General features: G+C 46.2%; 1 protein-coding gene across 2 annotated transcripts in view; it reads left to right on the plus strand.

Moving 5' to 3' along the window:
- LOC121586262 (plectin) overlaps positions 1-22635 on the plus strand; it is a 64385-nt gene that overhangs the window by 17061 nt on the left and 24689 nt on the right. For both annotated transcript variants that reach the window (XM_041902820.2, XM_041902821.2), the window contains 13 exons: positions 355-521; positions 5372-5487; positions 5631-5737; positions 6638-6757; positions 10436-10531; positions 10695-10822; positions 18263-18356; positions 18634-18788; positions 19012-19339; positions 19500-19577; positions 19683-19844; positions 21974-22078; positions 22493-22588. In XM_041902820.2, the coding sequence (XP_041758754.1) occupies positions 355-521; positions 5372-5487; positions 5631-5737; positions 6638-6757; positions 10436-10531; positions 10695-10822; positions 18263-18356; positions 18634-18788; positions 19012-19339; positions 19500-19577; positions 19683-19844; positions 21974-22078; positions 22493-22588 (1752 nt within the window). The remainder of the gene's footprint in view (positions 1-354; positions 522-5371; positions 5488-5630; positions 5738-6637; positions 6758-10435; positions 10532-10694; positions 10823-18262; positions 18357-18633; positions 18789-19011; positions 19340-19499; positions 19578-19682; positions 19845-21973; positions 22079-22492; positions 22589-22635) is intronic.

Here is a 22635-nt window from a genome sequence, read left to right on the forward strand (position 1 = left end):
AGTGATTATACCAAAGCACGCACAGTTCTCTTCCATTATGTGCCCTTTATCCACAGCCCATAACCCTTTTTGCCAGCCTTTTTGCCAACCCAACCCACCACACCTTGAACCATCTATAACAGTGTTATTCAGTCCTGGGGACCTACAAGGTGTGTTAGCTTTTGTTCAAGCCCAGTTCTAACACACCTGATTCAAATAAATAACTAATCATCAAACTAGTTGAATCAGATTTGTTAGTACTACTAGAATTGAACAAAAGCCTGTATACCCTATGGATCCTCAGGACCATGATTAAAGTATACTTTATAGCCTGCCTTACCAATACAAATGCTTACCAATACCCCCCTCCCCCAGATCTCTGACATCCAGGTGAATGGCCAGTCAGACGACATGACGGCCAAGGAGAAGCTGCTTCTGTGGTCCCAGCGCATGGTGGAGGGATACCACGGGATGCGCTGCGACAACTTCACCACCAGCTGGAGGGACGGCAAGCTCTTCAATGCTGTCATACACAAACACAGGTGAGATGCATCCTTGAAGGAGTAGTATTGAGGTGATCTGACTGGGGCTTGAGGAAATTGTGGGTGTCACGGGTGAAAGTTGTGCCAGAGGGATAAATGGACATGCAAGAACACATTTTTTAAGCTATGCCTAACCACTTTGTGATTACATGCGATTGCTTGGACCTGCTATAATATACAGTTGAAGTCGGAAGTTTACATACACTTAGGTTGGAGTCATTAAAACTTGTTTTTCAACCACTCCACAAATTTCTTGTTAACAAACTATAGTTTTGGCAAGTCGGTTAGAACATCTACTTTGCAAGTAATTTTTCCAACAATTGTTTACAGACAGATTATTTCACTTATAATTCAATGAATCACAATTCCAGTGGGTCAGACGTTTACATACACTAAGTTGACTGTCTAAAAAACAGCTTGGAAAATTCCAGAAAATGATGTCATGGCTTTAGAAGCTTCTGATAGGCTAATTGACATCATTTGAGTCAATTGGAGGTGTACCTGTGGATGTATTTCAAGGCCTACCTTTAAACTCAGTGCCTCTTTGCTTGACATCATGGGAAAATGAAAAGAAATCAGCCAAGAACTCAGAAAAAACATTGTAGACCTCCACAAGTCTGGTTCATCCTTGGGAGCAATTTCCAAACGCCTGAAGGTACCACGTTCATCTGTACAAACAATAGTACGCAAGTATAAACACCATGGGACCACGCAGCCATCATATCGCTCAGGAAGGAGACGCGTTCTGTCTCCTAGAGATGAACATACTTTGGTGCGAAAAGTGCAAATCAATCCCAGAACAACAGCAAAGGACCTTGTGAAGATGCTGGAGGAAACAGGTACAAAAGTATCTATATCCACAGTAAAACAAGTCCTATATCGACATAACCTGAAAGGCCGCTCAGCAAGGAAGAAGCCACTGTTCCAAAACCGCCATAAAAAGCCATACTACGGTTTGCAACTGCACATGGGGACAAAGATCGTACTTTTTGGAGAAATGTCCTCTGGTCTGATGAAACAAAACTATAACTGTTTGGCCATAATGACCATCGTTATGTTTGGAGGAAAAAGGGGGCTACTTGCAAGCCGAAGAACACCATTCCAACCGTGAAGCACTGGGGTGGCAGCATCATGCTGTGGGGGTGCTTTGCTGCAGGAGGGACTGGTGCACTTCACAAAATAGATGCCATCATGAGGAAGGAAAATTATGTGGATATATTCAAGCAACATCTCAAAACATCAGTCAGGAAGTTAAAGCTTGGTCACAAATGGGTCTTCCAAATGGACAATGACCCCAAGCATACTTCCAAAGTTGTGGCAAAATGGCTTAAGGACAACAAAGTCAAGGTATTGGAGTGGCCATCACAAAGCCCTGACCTCAATCCTATAGAAAATGTGTGGGCAGAACTGAAAAAGCGTGTGTGAGCAAGGAGGCCTACAAACCTGACTCAGTTACACCAGTTCTGTCAGGAGGAATGGGACAAAATTCACCCAACTTATTGTGGGAAGCTTGTGGAAGGCTACCCGAAACGTTTGACCCAAGTTAAACAATTTAAAGGCAATGCTACCAAATACTAATTGAGTGTATGTAAACTTCTGACCCACTGGGAATGTGATGAAAGAAATAAAAGTTGAAATAAATAATTCTCTCTACTATTATTCTGACATTTCACATTCTTAAAATAAAGTGGTGATCCTAACTGACCTAAGACAGGGAATTTCTACTAGGATTAAATGTCAGGAATTGTGAAAAACTGAGTTTAAATGTATTTGGCTAAGGTGTATGTAAACTTCTGACTTCAACTGTACGTCCTTGGGACATAGTGAACCCCTGTGCTCCTTGCAAGGCTCCACCTACGTTACATTTTACATTTATTACTGTCACACTGCAGAAAGGCTGACCTCTTCAGATAGTTATGCAATCAGTCGTCAATCAAATTCAGTCAAACATTACAAGTACTTCTGATTATTTCATTTGGAAGCGGTTTCATTGATGAAAACATTTTATTTGATGTAGCAATCACGCATGTCTAGGTATGCATTCAAGCACATAGCAATAATTCACTGAGTGTACAAAACGTTATGAACACCTGCTCTTTCCATGACATAGACTGACCAGGTGAATCCAGGTGAAAGCTATGATCCCTTATTGATGTCACTTGTTAAATCCATTTCAATCAGTGTAGATGAAGGAGAGGAGACAGGTTAAAGAAAGATTTTTGAGCCTTGAGACAATTGAGACATGGATTGTTTATGTGTGCCATTCAGAGGGTGAATGGGCAAGACAGAATATTTAAGTGCCTTTGAACGGGTTATGGTAGTAGGTGCCAGGCGCACCAGTTTGTGTCAAGAACTGCAATGCTGTTGGGTTTTTCACGCTCAACAGTTTGCCGTGTGACTCAAGAATGGTCCACCACCCAAAGGACATCCAGCCAACTTGACACAACTGTGGGAAGCATTAGAGTCAACATGGGCCAGCATCCCTGTGAAATGCTTTAAACACCTTGTAGAGTCCATGCCCTGATTAATTGAGGCTGTTCTGAGGGCAAAAGGGGTGCAACTCAATATTAGGAACGTGTTCTTAATGTTTTGTACACTCAGTGTTTATTATAATAATAATAATAATAGATTGAATTTGTATAGCGCTTTTCATTACGGCAAGAATCTCATAGACTCTCTTAAAACAACAAAACCAAACATTTCAGTGAGCCTGTTGACAGTTCTGGGTGAAGGATCGTCCACAGTCATCCACAGAGGCAGGTGCAAGTCCAACAGGTCACATATCAGTAACATTCAGTCAACGCTGGCTAAACGTTGGCTAAATGCCTGTGTAAAAAGAATAGGCATAACAACGACCAACAACAACATAATGGGTCAGCATGGACTTTTCATGTTTGCACATACTGTATAAACACACACCCTGTAGGCTCACACACTACACACACACGACTCAGGAGAAAGGCACAGGAGGTGGCGAGGCGAGCCAGCTTTGAGGTAGTATTTAGTTGCATGAAAAGAGAGAGGATTGTGACTGAGGGGTTGTGTCCCATGAATTTGAAAATAAGATGCCCACAGGGGTTGTGCTTTTAAGTCTCAGCAAGTAGCTGCACAGCTCAGGTATGCCCAGGTGTCTCAGGTGTGTCTGCTATACAAACTCCACACAGACCAAGAGCAAGACAGAAACAGACTGCAGAACGACAAATCAACAAAGCAGTCTGGGCTCACACACAACTTATTGAATGAGGGAAATGCATGAGAAAGTCATCTCTCAATTCTATGACGGTCAACGCTCAAGGCTTGCACATTATCTAGCTGTGGAAAGGGGATACTAAATCAAAGGCAATGCGGATATATGAGACACTGAACTGAAAATGGACTGGAAAGCTTGAACGATAGTTGTGTTTTGGGGGAGTGACTGCCGCTACAGTATGAACGTCTATTTTCTCGTATCTGGAGTGTGAGAATGCAACATGAACCTTGTAAAATCTGAAAAACATCAGTCACAGTCTCATACGGGGATGGATTTGGAAGACTGAAAGGAAAAAACTGCAAGACGAGAGTTTGAACACTGTTTGGACACTGTTGCAGTTGAGGACACCCACACACACCCTCACCATGATGCACAGTCTGAAGAAGAAGTTCCGCTCCTCCAAGAGACGGTTGAACAGCACCTCCAGCAGCACCCAGGGCTCCGTCAGTGACCTGGAGGACCGGGTAGTCATGCTGTGTGAGGACATCCCAGCTGAGAGCAGCTCCTTTGACTCCGGTCAGGGGTCCCAGAGCCCGGGGAAGTCCTCTTCCAGCCGAGGCTCCCAGAACGGGGAGCAGGAGGCAGGGTCTGGGTCAGGGTCAGGGTCAGAACCACTCATAGTGCACCTGAGCAGGGACAGACACTCCTACAGACAGGCCCTCTACTCTGATATGGAGCATCAGCCCAGTGGCCATGGAGACTACTATGTGCAGAGAGTTGTGCAAGTGTACGGAGGGTTTGAGATTTTTTCATTAAGATGGTGGTTGGAATTAACTTTGATAGCCGTTTCCTTTTTGTTGCTACTTCTAGACATTAGTTATTTTCTAATAGGGAATATAACAATTTATGCATATTTCACCTTTTTGTAATTTGTTTACAAAACCCCTGTATTTTGTTTAACCATGCCAGGCTAAATCCCTGGGCAAATATGAGATGCCCTGTGCTCATTCCAAGCAGTCAAAGCTTGTATCTGCATGTTATTTGACTGCAATTACCTTTATTGGCAGTGTACATGGAATTACTTGCATGTTTTATTTGTACATGGAATTTCTAACTTACTGGTTGGTAGGAGCTCTTGTTTTTTCCTGCCCTGCTCCTGTCTGTATTCACATTCCTCTGAGAGAGGCATGTCGATCAGGATCTAATGTAGGCAGTCCATCATGATTAAACTGCCTGCAGCAGGGTTCCCCAACTTGTTTTTTTTCTTCTTCATTGTTGGACATAAAAGACTGTAAAAACACCAGGAAATCAAGTGATTTAAATTTTGGAAATCTGTTCCCAAGTATTCCCACGCATAATAGAGAGACAAATGTAAGCAACGTTTGAAATGATTATGTTTTAGTCAAATATTATATCTGTTTGGGCTTCTTGCGGTCAATTTGCAATCTACAAATTATTTGTAATTATGTTCCGGTCCCCCGACCATCTGCAAAAAGAAAAAGGTTTTTCGAAAATAAACTCTATTTAATGTTTTACCTGAATGTTTTGCGGTTGCAAAGATTAATATAATACATCCATTTGCACTATATTCTATAAGAAAATACAGATTCTGAGATGCAATTTCATAGTTTTAACAGCCTTCTCTATGTTCTGTCCCCAGGCCTACTCTGATTGACATGAGTAAGGTGTACCGACAGACCCATGTAGAGAACCTGGAGCAGGCCTTCAGTGTGGCAGAGAGAGACCTGGGAGTCACTCGGCTGCTCGACCCAGAAGGTAAGGGAACTTGCTTGTATTGTATTCTCAATTACTGTCAATACTATTAGCGGATATCTGTGAGTGTATTTGTATGAATACCTGCATTTAGCTTTTTAAAAAATCTGTTTTTAACTTATGTTCATTGTCTCCCCTCTATTAAGATGTGGATGTGCCACACCCAGACGAGAAGTCCATAATCACATACGTGTCCTCCCTGTATGACGTCATGCCCCGGGTACCTGACGTCCAGGATGGGGTGAAAGCCAATGTGAGTGTCGTCTTCTTGGAACCGTATAGGTCATCACCACTAAGGGGCTTCCTCCTGGTCTCACCTATGAGGTCACATCTTCCCAAACTTTAAGATGTCTTTGATGCTCCGGAGTGAATTTTTCCTTGGGGACAGGTATAGGATCAGCTTCCCCTCCCCCAATCCTAACATTAACCAATAGTGTGGGAAATGCAAAACTGTCCCAAGATTAGCATCTAGAGGGAACTTCACCCTACACCATGTTTGACCAGTGGTGTGATGTTTAATGCAGTCATATGGAGACTACCGTAATTGATTTATACTGAACAAAAATATAAACGCAACATGTAACAATTTCAACGATTTTACTGAGTTACAGTTCATAGAAGGAAATTAATTAAGCCCTAATCTTTGGATTTCACATGACTGGGGAGGGGCGCAACCATGGGTGGAGGCTGCTTATGGTTGAGAAATGAACATTCAATTCACTGGCAACAGCTCTGTTGGACATTCCTGCAGTCAGCATGCCAATTGCACGCTCCCTCAAAACTTGAGACATCTCTGGCATTGTGCTGTATGACAAAACTGCACATTTTAGAGTGGCCTTTTATTGTCCCAGCACAAGGTGTACCTGTGTAATGATCATGCTGTTTAATCAGCTTCTTGATATGCCACACCTGTCAGGTGGATGGATTATCTTGGCAAAGGAGAAATGCTCAGTAACAGGGATGTAAACAAATTTGTGCACAACATTTGAGAGAAATAAGCTTTTTGTGCATATGGAAAACTTCTGGGATCTTTTATTTCAGCTCATGAAAAATGGGACCAACACTTTACATGTTGCGTTTATATTTTTGTTCAATATATTTTCATTAAACTTTTCTCTAATGAACCTTCTCCTGTCTCCTGTGTGTCCACCAGGAGCTGGAGCTGCGCTGGCAGGAGTACTATGAGCTAGTGACCCTGCTGCTGCAGTGGATCAGACACCACATCATCGTGTTTGAGGAGAGAAAGTTCCCTACCAGCTATGAGGAGATTGAGGTAAGTCTCCTCACCTATTGGGGAAATATTTTGCTTGATACATGTAAGTGAATATTTTAATTGTCTGTTTCTGATTTATAATAATTGTCTTAGAGACTTGATACTGTATATGACAAAAGCTGTGTTCAGTTTTAACAGTGAATTAGTGTTAGGGAGAATCTAGAATGGCGCCGGAGAAGATGGCTGCCGTTTTACAGCCCTCTAACCAATTGTACTATTATGTGTGTTTTTCCGCGTTATTTGTAATTTATTTTGTACATAATGTTTCTGCCATCGTCTCTAATAACCAAAAAGAGCTTCTGGATATCAGGACAGCGATTACTCACCTCGTATTGGACGAATAATTTTTCTTCAACGAGGCGGCCGCGAAGGATATCCTACAGACACCCGACAAGGCCCAAATCCCTGTCATTCGCATGAGGAAGAGACGGAGATATCGTGGACGTAGGTCGGGGTGCCTTGTAAGGATCCGACGGCGAGCGAGTAAACTGCCTCTTCCATCAATCCTATTAACCAATCTTCAATCATTGGAAAATAAATTGGATGACCTAAGATTACGGTTATCCTACCAACGGGACATTAAAAACTGTAATATCTTATGTTTCACCAAGTCGTGGCTGAACGACGACATGGATAACATACAGCTAGCGGGCTATACGCTACATCGGCAGGATAGAACGGCTGACTCCGGTAAGACAAGGGGTGGCGGTCTGTGTATATTTGTAAACAACAGCTGGTGCACAAAATCAAATACTAAGGAAGTCTCGAGGTTTTGCTCGCCTGAGGTAGATTATCTTATGATAAGCTGTAGACCACACTATTTAACAAGAGAGTTTTCATCTATATTTTTCATAGCCGTCTATTTAACACCACAAACCAATGCTAGCATTAAGATTGCACTGAATGAGCTGTATAAGGCCATAAGTCAACAGGAAAACGGTCATCCAGAGGCAGCGCTCCTAGTGGCCGGGGACTTTAATGCAGGGAAACTTAAATCCGTTCTACCTAATTTCTACCAGCATGTTAAATGTGCAACCAGAGGAAAAAAAAAAAACTCTAGACCACCTTTACTCCATACCCAGAGACGCATACAAAGCTCTCCCTCGACCTCCATTTGGCAAATCTGACCATAACTCTATCCTCCTGATTCCTGCTTATAAGCAAAAACTAAAGCAGGAAGCACCAGTGACTCGGTTAATAAAAAAGTGGTCAGATGACGCAGATGCTAAGCTACAGGACTGTTTTGCTAGCACAGACTGGAACATGTTCCGGGATTCTTCAGATAGCATTGAGGAGTACACCACATCAGTCACTGGCTTCATCAATAAGTGCATCGATGATGTCGTCCCCACAGTGACCGTACGTACATACCCCAACCAGAAGCCATTGATTACAGGAAACATCCGCACTGAGCTAAAGGGTAGAGCTGCGCTTGCTTCAAGGGAGTGGGACTCTAACCCGGACGCTTATAAGAAATCCCGCTATGCCCTCCGAAGAACCATCAAACAGGCAAAGAGTCAATACAGGACTAAGATTGAATCGTACTACACCGGCTCTGATGCTCGTCGGATGTGGCAGGGCTTGAAAACTATTACAGACTACAAAGGGAAGCACAGCCGCGAGCTTCCCAGTGACACAAGCCTACCAGACGAGCTAAACCACTTCTATGCTCGCTTCGAGGCAAGCAACACTGAAGCATGCATGAGAGCACCAGCTGTTCCGGATGACTATGTGGTCACACTCTCCGTAGCCGATGTGAGTAAGACTTTTAAGCAGGTCAACATTCACAAGGCCGCAGGGCCAGACGGATTACCAGGACGTGTACTCCGAGCATGTGCTGACCAACTGGCAAGTGTCTTCACTGACATTTTCAACATGTCCCTGACTGAGTCTGTAATACCAACATGTTTCAAGCAGACCACCATAGTCCCTAGCCCAAGGACACTAAGATAACCTGCCTAAATGACTACCGACCCGTAGCACTGACGTTTGTAGCCATGAAGTGCTTTGAAAGGCTGGTCATGGCTCACATCAACACCATTATCCCAGAAACCCTAGACCCACTCCAATTTGCATACCGCCCCAACAGATCCACAGATGATGCAATCTCTATTGCACTCCACACTGCCCTTTCCCAACTGGACAAGAGGAACACCTACGTGAGAATGCTATTCATTTACTACAGCTCAGCATTCAACACCATAGTGCCCTCAAAGCTCATCACTAAGCTAAGGATCCTGGGACTAAACACCTCCCTCTGCAACTGGATCCTGGACTTCCTGACGGGCCACCCCCAGGTGGTAAGGGTAGGTAACAACACATCTGCCACACTGATCCTCAACACGGGGGCCCCTCAGGGGTGCGTGCTCAGTCCTCTCCTGTACTCCCTGTTCACCCATGACTGCATGGCCAGGCACGACTCCAACACCATCATTAAGTTTGCCGACAACACAACAGTGGTAGGCCTGATCACAGACAACGATGATACAGCCTATAGGGAGGAGGTCAGAGACCTGGCCGTGTGGTGCCAGGATAACAACCTCTCCCTCAACGTGACCAAGACAAAGGAGATGATTGTGGACTACAGGAAAAAAAAGAGGACTGAGCACGCCCCCATTCTCATCGACGGGGCTGTAGTGGAACAGGTTGAGAGCTTCAAGTTCCTTGGTGTCCACATCACCAACAAACTATCATGGTCCAAACACACCAAGACAGTCGTGAAGAGGGCACAACAAAGCCTATTCCCCCTCAGGAGACTGAAAAGATACGGCATGGGTCCTCAGATCCTCAAAAAATTATACAGCTGCACCATCGAGAGCATCCTGACTGGTTGCATCACTGCCTGGTATGGCAACTGCTTGGCCTCCGACCGCAAGGCACTACAGAGGGTAGTGCGTACGGCCCAGTACATCACTGGGGCCAAGCTTTTTGCCATCCAGGACCTCTATACCAGGCGGTGTCAGAGGAAGGCCCTCAAAATTGTCAAAGACTCCAGCCACCCTAGTCATAGACTGTTCTCTCTGCTACCGCACGGCAAGCGGTACCGGAGTGCCAAGTCTAGGTCCAAAAGACTTCTCAACAGCTTCTACCCCCAAGCCATAAGACTCCTGAACAGCTAATCATGGCTACCCGGACTATTTGCACTGCCCCCCACCCCATCTTTTACGCTGCTGCTACTCTGTTAATTATTTATGCATATTCACTTTAACTCTACCCACATGTACATATTACTTCAACTACCTCAACTAGCCGGTGCCCCCGCACATTGACTCTGCACCGGTACCCCCCTGTATATATAGCCTCCCTACTGTTATTTTATTTTACTTCTGCTCTTTCTTTTCTCAACACTTTTTTGTTGTTGTTTTATTTTACTTTTTTATTAAAAATAAATGCACTGTTGGTTAAGGGCTGTAAGTAAGCATTTCACTGTAATGTCTGCACCTGTTGTATTCGGCGCATGTGGCCAATAACATTTGATTTGATTTGTTTCTTTCATATTGGGGCCACTGTGGGGTAGCAGTTATAGAAGTTACAGTTATAGGCCTTATGTCTTGCTTGATAAGGAAATACTCTAACTGTTTGTCTCTGATTTCTGAGAATTGTCTGAGGGATGTGATGAAACAAAATCTATGTTCAGTTGTCATGTTGAATTAATTCAGCAACATTTTAAATCCACAGGTTCTTTGGCGCCAGTTTCTGAAGTTCAAGGAGACAGAGCTGCCTGCAAAGGAAGCTGACAAGAATCGATCCAAACACATCTACAAGTCATTTGAGGTTAGTAAATAAACCTCTAAAAAGAGAAGAAGGTGCAAGCCGAAACACCCAGAGTGAATTTTTTTTAACTAAAGAATAGTTACATCAACTAACTGTATCAAATAAATGCTGGCCCTTTTTTTGAAAGTCTTCCTGACTTGCCTGTATGTGTCTGTCCTTGCAGGGTGCAGTTCAGGTCGGTCATGTCAAGGTGCCCCCAGGGATCCACCCTATCGATGTGGAGAAGGAGTGGGGTCATCTGCATGTAGCCATACTGGAGAGAGAGCGTCTTCTAAGGACAGAATTTGAGAGGTGGGTCAGCCATTATACAGACGTACAAAACTGTGGTGTTTGAGATTATACCTTCATCTGTGAGATGATGCTGAAATCTGTTACAAGTGTTTTTGTTAGATGGAGTTTTGAGGAGAAATTCTCGATTTAGGGACTCTGTCACATGGTGTTTCTGTTGTGTTTCAGTTGTTAAAGCAACCTCAGTTTTTATTAGAAGTAATAAATGAAACAAGACATAAAACATTGTTAAAAAATTGCATTTAAACCCCAAAGGCTTCTGTAACTATGTGACTGCTGTTGTGACGAGTACTGAGGCTACGAAGAGGCATGATTCAGACACAGGAATCAACAATGTAAAGGTTTACTTAACACTGAGCAAGAGAACAACAAAGAGCGAGTACACGACAAGACACTAACAATCACACACAACACAACACTGAACAGTCCAGGGCTGTATAGGGGTGGTGATGAGATGATGAGATGATGAGATGATGATGTGCAGGTGTGCTGGAGGTGATTAGGGTGCGTTGGGTTTCCATTCCGTTGTTGCCGAGGAGGTGCGCTCAGACCGGTGGCTCAGTGGACCGGTGAATCAGAGCGCCGGAGGGGAGCAACGGGAGGAGACGTGACAGTACCCCCCGGTCACGAGGCTACCGCAGCAGGACGTCACCAGCCAGGAGGATGACCCCGAGGAGCGGGCCGGTCAGGGCCGCGACGGTGGAAGTCCCGAATTAGGTTGGGGTCCAGAACGTCCCCAGCCGGAACCCAGCTCCTCTCCTCAGGACCATACCCCTCCCAGTCCACCAGGTAACGGAGCCGTCCTCCACGGAACCTGGAGTCCAGCAGGTCCCTCACCGCATATCCTCAGGAACCACTGGCCTGAGGAGAGACACATGAAAAGTGGATGAGATACGGTAGTGAGGGGGAAGGAGCAGCCGGTACGATACCTCATTTAGCCGCCGGAGGACCTTAAACGGCCCCACAAACCGGGGGCTCAGTTTCTTGCAGTGCAGGCGGAGAGGGAGGTTTTTAGTAGACAGCCAGACACGATCACCAGGCTGGAATACAGGGGCCTCACTGCGGTGGCGGTCGGCTTGGTCCTTCTGCCGACGAATGGCCCTCTGGAGATGGACATAGGCGGCGTCCCAGACCTATCCAGCCCTGCGGAACCACTCGTCGACAGCGGGGGCATCGGTCTGGCTGGGTGTCCAAGGGGCCAGGGCCGGCTGGTACCCCAGGACGCACTGGAAGGGAGTGAGCCCTGTGGAGGAGTGAACGAGGGAGTTCTGGGCATATTCTGCCCAGGGAAGAAACCTCGCCCACTCACCCTGCCAGTCCTGACAGTGGCAACGAAGAAACCTCTTCAGCTCCTGGTTTATGCGCTCCACCTGCCCATTCGACTGATGCCTATACCCAGAAGTGAGGCTGGCCGTGGCCCCAATCTTCTCCAGAAAAGCCTTCCACACTCGGGAGGTGAATTGGGGGCCATGGTCCAAGACAATGTCCTCCGGAAGTCCATAATGCCGGTAGACCTGTTGGAACAGGACCTCAGCGACCTGGAGAGCAGAAGGAAGACCAGTTAGTGGCAAAAAACAGCATGATTTGGAGAACCTGTCTACGACCACCAGGACTGTGGTGAAGCCGTCAGAACATGGGAGGTCGGTGACAAAGTCTATGGACAGGTGTGACCAAGGTCGCTGAGGCACTGGGAGAGGAACTAGTTTGCCTGCCGGGGCATTCCGAGGTGTCTTCGTTTGGGCACATTCGGAACAGGAGTTGACATAGCGGGAGACATCAGCAGCCAAGGTGGGCCACCAGTATTGTTGTGAGAGAGAATGTAGGGTGCGCGTCATACCGGAGTGCCCTGCCGAAAGGGTGGTGTGCGCCCAGATCAGCAGGCGGTCACGGACCCTGGTGGGTACATTCACGCGCACCGGAGGGGCGTTGGCAGGTGCTGGGTCCTCCTGAGCCGACAGGCGGATGTCTTCGTCCATATCCCAAACGACAGGTGCCACGATGAGAGACGGAGGCAGTATAGGACCCCCCAGATCCTTCCTTTCTCCGGAATGGTGCATCCTGGAGAGTGCATCGGCTTTCACATTCATCCGGATCCTGGGCGGTAGGACAGAATAAACTGAAATCGAGTAAGAAAATTGGGCCCAATTGACGTGACAAGAGTTCATCAGTTTCGCTGCATGTATGTGCTCCAAATTCCGGTGGTCAGTGAGAATCCGGAATGGACCCATCCAGCCAGTGTCTCCATTCCTCCAGAGCGAGGACCACCGCCAACAGCTCCCTGTCTCCAACTCCATAGTTCCTCTCTGCGGGGTTAAGCTTTTTTGAGAAAAAGGCACAGGGATACATTTTCTCTGGCATACCTTGCCACTGGGAGAGGGCCCCACCCACGCCCTCCTCAGATGCGTCCACCTCCAGGATGAAGGATGAGCTGGATCTGGGTGTTTTAGGAGGGGCACTGTGGTGAACCTCTCCTTCAGCCTCTTGAAGGCAGCGTCAGCCTCAGGGTTCCAGGCTGGCTTCTGAGGCCCACCCTTAAAGAGAGAGGTGAGCAGGGCGGCTATGGAGCTGAATGACCTGATGAAACGCTGGTAGAAATGTGCGAAGCCCAGGAAGCTCTGTAGGCCCTTGATGGTGATGGGGACTGGCCCTGACCTGACGGTGTCTGTCTTCGCTTTTTCCATGAACACCCCCTGAGGACTGATCCTGTATCCCAGGAAGGAGATGGCCTGTTGGTGGAATTCACATTTCTCCCTCTTCACCAACAGGATGTGTTCCCGAAGGCGGAGTAGAACCGCTCTGACGTGCTCCTCGAACGTAGCCGAGTAGATCAGGATATCGTCAATGTACACCACCACCTGTCTACTCAGCATGTTTCGAAACACGTCATAGACGAAGGACTGGAACACAGAAGGTGCGTTGGCGAGGCCGTAGGGCATGACGCAGTATTCATAGTGGCCTGAGGTAGTGCTGAATGCAGTCTTCCACTCGTCTCCTTCCTGGATTCGGATCAGGTTGTAGGCACTCCTCAGGTCTAACATGGTAAAGTACCGGGCCCCTCGCAGCTGCTAGATGGCAGACGGAACCAGAGGGAGGGGTAGCTGTACTTGGTGGTGACTGCGTTCAGCCCCCAGTAGTCAATGCACGGCCTCAGTCCTCCATCTTTTTTGGCCACGAAGAAGAAGCTGGCGGAGGCAGGAGAGGTAGAGCGTCTGATGAACCCCTGTTTCAGGGTCTCCACCACATACTTCTCCATGGCCTCAGTCTCCGCTTTGGAGAGGGAGTAAACGCGACTCTTCAGGGGGTGTTGTCCCTCCAGCAGGTCAATGGCGCAGTCCCAGGGCCTGTGAGGAGGGAGACACTTAGCCTTGGAGGCAGAGAAGACATCGGAGAGATCTGCGTACTCACATAGAATGTTGGGCTGGAGGGCGGACTCCGGACTCTCCACTGACGTGGAACAACAAACCACCGGCAGGCAGGTCCTCCGGCATTAGGGGGACCAGGCTGTGATCCTCTTGGTGATCCAATTGATGGTGGGGTTGTGTAGTCTGAGCCAGGGCAATCCCAAGACAATCCGGTGAAGGGGTGACGTGACGATGTGGAAGGACAGCTCCTCGTGGTGCTCCGGTAGTGTGGGAATGGTGATGTGTTGGGGAGAGTGACGTGCGTAATGGTGCCTGATCCAAGTGGTTTATTGGCCAGCGAGGTGATGTGTAGCGGAGAAGGCAGTGGCATGATGGACAACCCCCATTCAGAGACCAGATCCCCATCTATAAGGTTCCCTGCTGATCCGGAAACTATAATTGCCGTGGAAAGCGAAGAGAAGGAAGAACCATTCACAGTTAGGGGAACTAAAAACAATGGTTTGGTGACAGTTGATGACAGAACACTCACGGAGCGGCGACGGGAGTCATACCGCCTAGATAGCGAACCACCAGGAGATCTGTGGTCCGTGGTGGTGTAGGGGGTGCTGCCCACCTCCATGGGTGAGGACTCGGAAGCAGGGTGGCTTCCATAGCTCCGATGGGGTAGCGTCGAGGCTCCAGGAGGTGTTGGGAATGCTGTCGGTCTCTCAACATGTCGTCAAGACAAGTGGACGTGGCGATGAGGGTATCAAGGTCCATCTCATCGTCCCAACATGCGAGTTCCATCGTGATGTCCTCCCGTAAGCCTCTCCTGAAGGCCATGCGCAGAGCACGCTCATTCCAGCCGGAAGATGCCGCCACCGTGCGAAAGCTTAGGGCTTACTCAAACGCGGCCCCCTCTCCCTGTTGTAGCCAGAGGAGACGCTCACCCCCGTCCTTTCTCTCCGTGGGATGATTGAACACCACCCTGAACCGAGTGAAAAAGGTGGAGTAGGGAAGCGCCGTGGCCTCACCTCCTTCCCAGACTGCCGTGGCCCAATCCAGCGCCTTTCCCTTCAGTAGCGAAATCACCAGCGCTATCCTGACTCGCCAGATACAGTGAAACCTGTAGCAGGAAGCCTCTACATTTCGTTGTTTTCCCGTCATAGCACTCCGGCAGGGCGATGGGTCCTTCAGACGTCGGTGATAGCAGGGGAGGAGGTGGACTGGGTGCACTCGCCGCTCCCTGAGGTAGAACCGGAGCGATGGTCAGTTTATGCAGCGTTTGGAGCACCTCCTGAATGGCGGCGTTCAGCTGGGCAATCTGCTGCTGGTGCTGGTAGAGGCGCTGGGAAACTTCAGGAGGATTACCTGCTGCATCCATCTTCGTGATTGGTGTGTGATTCTGTGACGAGTACTGAGGATACGAAGAGGCAGGACACAGACGCAGGAATCAACTACAGTGGGGAAAAAAAGTATTTAGTCAGCCACCAATTGTGCAAGTTCTCCCACTTAAAAAGATGAGAGAGGCCTGTAATTTTTATCATAGGTACACGTCAACTATGAAAGACAAAATGAGGGGAAAAAATCCAGAAAATCACATTGTAGGATTTTTTATGAATTTATTTGCAAATTATGGTGGAAAATAAGTATTTGGTCAATAACAGAAGTTTCTCAATACTTTGTTATATACCCTTTGTTGGCAATGACACAGGTCAAACGTTTTCTGTAAGTCTTCACAAGGTTTTCACACACTGTTGCTGGTATTTTGGCCCATTCCTCAATGCAGATCTCCTCTAGAGCAGTGATGTTTTGGGGCTGTCGCTGGGCAACACGGACTTTCAACTCCCTCCAAAGATTTTCTATGGGGTTGAGATCTGGAGACTGGCTAGGCCACTCCAGGACCTTGAAATGCTTCTTACGAAGCCACTCCTTCGTTGCCCGGGCGGTGTGTTTGGGATCATTGTCATGCTGAAAGACCCAGCCACATTTCATCTTCAATGCCCTTGCTGATTAAAGGTAATTTTCACTCAAAATCTCACGATACATGGCCCCATTCATTCTTTCCTTTACACGGATCAGTCGTCCTGGTCCCTTTGCAGAAAAACAGTCCCAAAGCATGATGTTTCCACCTCCATGCTTCACAGTAGGTATGGTGTTCTTTGGATGCAACTCAGCATTCTTTGTCCTCCAAACACGACGAGTTGAGTTTTTACCAAAAAGTTCTATTGTGGTTTCATCTGACCATATGACATTCTCCCAATCCTCTTCTGGATCATCCAAATGCACTCTAGCAAACTTCAGACGGGCCAGGACATGTACTGGCTTAAGCAGGGGGACACGTCTGGCACTACAGGATTTGAGTCCCTGGCGGCGTAGTGTGTTACTGATGGTAGGCTTTGTTACTTTGGTCCCAGCTCTCTGCAGGTCATTCACTAGGTCCCCCCGTGTGGTTCTGGGATTTTTGCTCACCGTTCTTGTGATAATTTTGACCCCACGGGGTGAGCTCTTGCGTGGAGCCCCAGATCGAGGGAGATTATCAGTGGTCTTGTATGTCTTCCATTTCCTAATAATTGCTCCCACAGTTGATTTCTTCAAACTAAGCTGCTTACCTATTGCAGATTCAGTCTTCCCAGCCTGGTGCAGGTCTAAAATTTTGTTTCTGGTGTCCTTTGACAGCTCTTTGGTCTTGGCCATAGTGGAGTTTGGAGTGTGACTGTTTGAGGTTGTGGACAGGTGTCTTTTATACTGATAACAAGTTCAAACAGGTGCCATTAATACAGGTAACGAGTGGAGGACAGGGGAGCCTCTTAAAGAAGAAGTTACAGGTCTGTGAGAGCCAGAAATCTTGCTTGTTTGTAGGTGACCAAATACTTATTTTCCACCATAATTTGCAAATAAATTCATTAAAAATCCTACAATGTGATTTTCTGGATTTTTTTTCCTCAATTTGTCTGCCATAGTTGACGTGTACCTATGATGAAAATTACAGGCCTCTCTCATCTTTTTAAGTGGGAGAACTTGCACAATTGGTGGCTGACTAAATACTTTTTTCCCCCACTGTATGTAAAGGTTTACTTAACACTGAGCAAGAGAACAACAAAGAGCGAGTACACGACGACAACACAACACTGAACAGTCCAGGGCTATATAGGGGTGGTGATGAGATGATGAGGTGCAGGTGCGCTGGAGGTGATTAGGGTGCGCTGGGTTTCCATTCCGGTATTGCCGAGGTGGTGCGCTCAGACCGGTGGCTCAGTAGACCGGCGAATCAGAGCACCGGAGGGGAGCAACGGGAGGAGACGTGACAGCTGTAACTATGTGGATTATAACCAGTTTGGTGGATGTGAGAAGACATTGTGAGATAAAGATAGCTGGACAACCCCACAATGAATCATTGAAAGATCCAGACACTGCCGTTTCCATGGCAAAGAGTTCAAAACCTTTCAATAATGTGATTAGTTGTCTCCTTGCAAGTTATTATCGGACAATCCTTTCCAAATCACAAGCAGGGTGTATGTCGTTTCTGGTAAGAGTTGGTCTCTCATCACAAGACTTCCAGTCTTAACGTAAGCAGTCAGGGCAGCGGCCGGGGAAGCTACTGTGGGCTGTGAGTCACGGCACAGCTAACCACTCAAGACCTTATCACATTACAACATCCTGTGGACAGTCATCATAGCTACTGGGGAGGACAAGCTGTCTGTGAATCCATCATTGCCTTTGCCAGTCAGAGCTATGGTTTAGAGTATTTACTTCGCAAGAAGATCGAGAAGGAGTGAGTGTTTTACCGTGCCTGCATAACGTTTCTGAGATGGAGACATACATGCGCCATTAAGCGAGGGTTACTCTTTGGCCGGGTTTGAAAAATGTATTATTGTATCTTTATTCAACAAGGTTGTCCCATTGATGTCAAAATACTTATTTCACAAGGGATCTGGCCAAGGGGCCAGTGTTGTCTTTGAGGAGAGTATTGCCAGTCATGATTTACAGTACCATCATTGAGTTATCTCGTTACCTCATTAGACGATACCTCAGCCTAAGAGCTGAGTTATGATAGACTGTGGAACATGTCTCAACTGATGTGTTGACCTTTGACCCTCAGGCTGGAGCGGCTGCAGAGGATTGTCAGTAAGGTCCAGATGGAGTCTGGGGTGTGTGAGGAGCAGCTCAACCAGGTTGAGGGCCTGCTACAGACGGTGAGTCTCACACCCTGTCGGGGCAGACAGTCACTAGCCAATATAGACTGTATAATGTACAGTCTGTGGCCCAACAGATTTGTCACTACAAACCCATGCTAGACTGAGTCTAGTCAATGATACAGTGAATTAATACCCCTCAGTTATGCGAGACTGGATGTGTTCTGATGTTCAAAAGCATTCTCAGGCCTGATGTCTGATGGACTGATGTCTACTGATGCTGTATTCAAGATGGAACACATGGTGTCATGGTGTTTAGACTGTATCTATCTTCTAGGATGTCCGTTTGCTGAGCTCAGGAAAGCCTGCTATGCACACAGCAGAGGTAGAGACAGACCTGGACAAGGCCGAGGGCATGATCCGGTACCTCTTCAATGACGTGCAGTTGCTGAAGGATGGACGCCACCTACAAGCTGAACAGATGTACCGCAGGTCAGAACAACCACTGCATTACTGTCATTCACTCAGAGCATTACTGTATTATTGTGAGGCCTTTTGCGACACGGGATGACACCTTAGCCCTTACTGTATTGTAACTATTATATTATTACTATGTCTTTACATATTTATGACAACTTGTTCAATCCAATTGATTGAAATACCTGTTTTGTTGTTATTGAACGAGTCATCATTGTTCCTGCTGTTTTACCTCTAGAGTGTACCGTCTCCACGAGCGGCTGGTGAACCTGCGCAGTGAGTACAATCTGCGCCTGAAGTCCGGGGTAACCACCACCCAGATACCCATGTCCCAGATGCAGACCCTCCAGCAGGCCCCCATGAGGGTGCGTCCCGAGCTGGACGAGGTGACCCTGCGCTACATCCAGGACCTGCTGGCCTGGGTGGAGGAGAACCAGAGGCGGGTGGACCGGGGGGAATGGGGCTCGGACCTGCCCTCCGTGGAGTCCCAGCTGGGCAGCCACCGTGGCCTGCACCAGTCAGTGGAGGAGTTCCATGCTAAGATCGGCAGGGCAAAAGCAGACGAGGTACATTGGGAAAACCTACCTGGGATGGGATTGGAATTGGACTGATTCAGTCATACCATCATTGATCCTCTTTGGTTAATGCCAAAATGTAGTCTGACTGCTTCTTTATTTAACCCTGCTTCTTCTCTAATCTTTAGTCTCTTTTTCTATTCCCCTTCAGAGTCAGCTCTCCCCTGTCAGCAAAGGTGCCTACAGAGACAACTTATCCAAGCTGGAGTTGCATTATGGCAAGCTTCTGGTATGTTCTAGACTCAAGATATTAACGTACAACAACAACTTTTCAACTATCTGCCATTTATCAAATGGGTCTTCTCCAATCTCATTTATATTATTTTCTCCTCAGAGTTCTTCCAAGGCTCGTCTGCGCAGCCTGGACGGGCTTCATGCCTTTGTCACTGCAGCCACCAAGGAGTTGATGTGGCTGAATGAAAAGGAAGAGGAGGAAGTTAACTATGACTGGAGTGAACGGAACACCAACATGACCACCAAGAAAGACAACTACTCGGTATGGCTGTTCTCATCCTCACCATAGCTGGAAAGTTCAACCTCAGTTAAATACGAAGAGAGTTAGGCATAGGACGGTATCTTGTAGGGTAAAGTAAAAAGTTATTGCACTGTACAGAACAGTAGTACTGCCATCTTTAATTAGCTTGTGATCAGATTCTGTTTAATTATAATTTTTTGTATTTGTATTTATTAAGTATCCCCATTAGCTGCATCCAAGGCAGCAGCTACTCTTCCTGGGGTCCAAACACATTAAGGCAATTACATCACACATAAAACAAAAGATAAAACAGTACATCATATAACATTATTACACTACATATCTACAATACAAACATTTATAATACCACCATACAACAATATTACAATGTAAGTGTGTGTAGAATGCGTGCGCTAGCGTGTGTGTGCATATGCGTGTGTCTGTTCCTGTTTGTGTGTATCTCTTCACAGTCCCCGCTGTTCAATAAGGTGTATTTTTATCAGTTTTTTAAATCTAATTATACTGCTTGCATCAGTTACCTGATGTGGAATAGAATTCCATGTAGTCATGGCTCTATATAGTACTGTGCGCCTCCCATAGTCTGTTCTTGACTTGGGGATTGTGAAGAGACCTCTGGAGGCATGTCTTGTGGGGTATGCATGGGTGTCCGAGCTGTGTGCTAGTAGTTTAAACAGACACCTTAGTGCATTCAGCATGTCAACACTTCTTACAAAAACAAGTAGTGATGAAGTCAATCTCTCCTCCACTTTGAGCCACGTTAGCTCTCTGTGTACATTTAAGGGCCTCTTTGTGGCACCTGACCACACGATTGAACAGTAGTCCAGGTGCAACAAAACTAGGGCCTGTAGGACCTGCCTTGTTGATAGTGTTGTTAAGAAGGTAAAGCAGCACTTTATTATGGACAGGCTTCTCCCCAGCTTAGCTACTGTTGTATCAACATGTTTTGACTATGACAGTTTACAATCCAGGGTTACTCCAAGCAGTTTAGTCCCCTCAACTTATTGAATTTCCACATTATTTATTACAAGATTTAGTTGAGGTGAATGATTTGTCCCAAATACAATGCTTTTAGTTTATGAAATATTTAGGACTAACTTATTCCTTGACACCCATTCTGAAACTAACTGCAGATCTTTGTTAAGTGTTACAGTGATTTCACTCACTGTAGTAGCGGACGTGTATAGTGTTGAGTCATCCGCATACATAGACACACTGGCTTCACTCAAAGCCAATGGCATGTCATTAGTAAAAATGGAAAAAAGTAAGGGGCCTAGACAGTTGCCCTGGGGAATTCCTGATTCTACCTGGATTATTTTGGAGAGGCTTCCATTAAAGAACACCCTCTGTGTTCTGTAAGACAGATAACTCTTTATCTACAATATAGCAGGGGGTGTAAAGCCATACACATATGTTTTCTAGCAAGAGCTATGATCAATAATGTCAAAAGCCACGCTGAAGTCTTACAAAACAGCTCCCACAATATTTTGATCATCAATTTCTCTCAGCCAATCATCAGTCATTTATGTAAGTGCCGTGATTGTTGAATGTCCATCCATATAAGCATGCTGAAAGTCTGTTGTCAATTTATTTACTGTAAAATAGCATTGTAAATGGTCAAACACAATTTTTTCCAAAAGTTTATTAAGGGTTGGTAACAGGCGGATTGGTCAGCTATTTGAGCCAGTAAAGGGGGCTTTGCTGTTCTTGGGTAGCAGAATGACTTTTCCTTCCCTCCAGGCCTGAGGGCACACACTTTCTAGTAGGCTTAGATTGAAGATATGGCAAATAGGAGTAGCAATATCGTCCGCTATTATCCTCAATCATTTTCTATCCAAGTTGTCAGACGCCGGTGGCTTGTCATTGTTGATAGACAACAATACGTTTTTCACCTCTTTCACACTCAATTACGGAATTAAAAATTACAATACTTGTCTTTCATAATTTGATCAGTTATACTTGGATGTGTAGTGTCAGCATTTGTTGCTGGCATGTCATGCCTAAATTGGCTAATCTTGCCAATGAAAAAATCATTAAAGTAATTAATTTATTATGATTAGGGATGCACTTGCATATCTAGTAATATCCCCCCTCTTGCCATAACTCTGAGTGTTTTCTTTGGTTTATTTCAGGGGTTGATGAAAGAGCTGGAGCACAGGGAGAAGAGGGTCAACAGTGTCCAGGTCCAAGGAGATAAACTGCTGAAGGAGGGACACCCTGCCAAGACGACTGTAGAGGTGAGAAAAAATACTTAATATCACCAGGAATTCAGCTAAAAATGATTTAAATTGAGGAAATATGTTCCCAAGTATTTCATCAATGAATAAAAATAAAGATTTGTGATTGTGTCTCAATGTAATCAAGGTATGAAATTATCATGTTATCTTCAAAAACAATCTCTTTTTGGGATTACTTGTGTTCAATTTACGGTGGTTAAATTATTATAATTATGTTCCGGCCCCTTGACCATCCGCTCAGACAAAAATCATCCCGCGGCTAAATCTAGTGGCCTACCCCTGTATTACAGTATGTATTTAACACTTTGTCTTTTATGTCTTAGAGCAGAGGACATGAGAATAGGTGGTTTGTTAAAGCTCTTTTTTTAAGAGGCCAATTGTTGTCTCACACCCATCTCTCTCTCTCCACTAAAGGCCTTCACTGCAGCCCTGCAGACCCAGTGGAGCTGGATCCTGCAGCTTTGCTGTTGCATCGAGTCCCACCTGAAAGAGAACACTGCCTACTTCCAAGTATGCCAACTCATATATCCCCCTCAGATAGTCCAATGAGCATAAAA

Source organism: Coregonus clupeaformis, chromosome 17 (genome assembly GCF_020615455.1).
Source record: "Coregonus clupeaformis isolate EN_2021a chromosome 17, ASM2061545v1, whole genome shotgun sequence".
Lineage (NCBI taxonomy): Eukaryota > Metazoa > Chordata > Actinopteri > Salmoniformes > Salmonidae > Coregonus > Coregonus clupeaformis.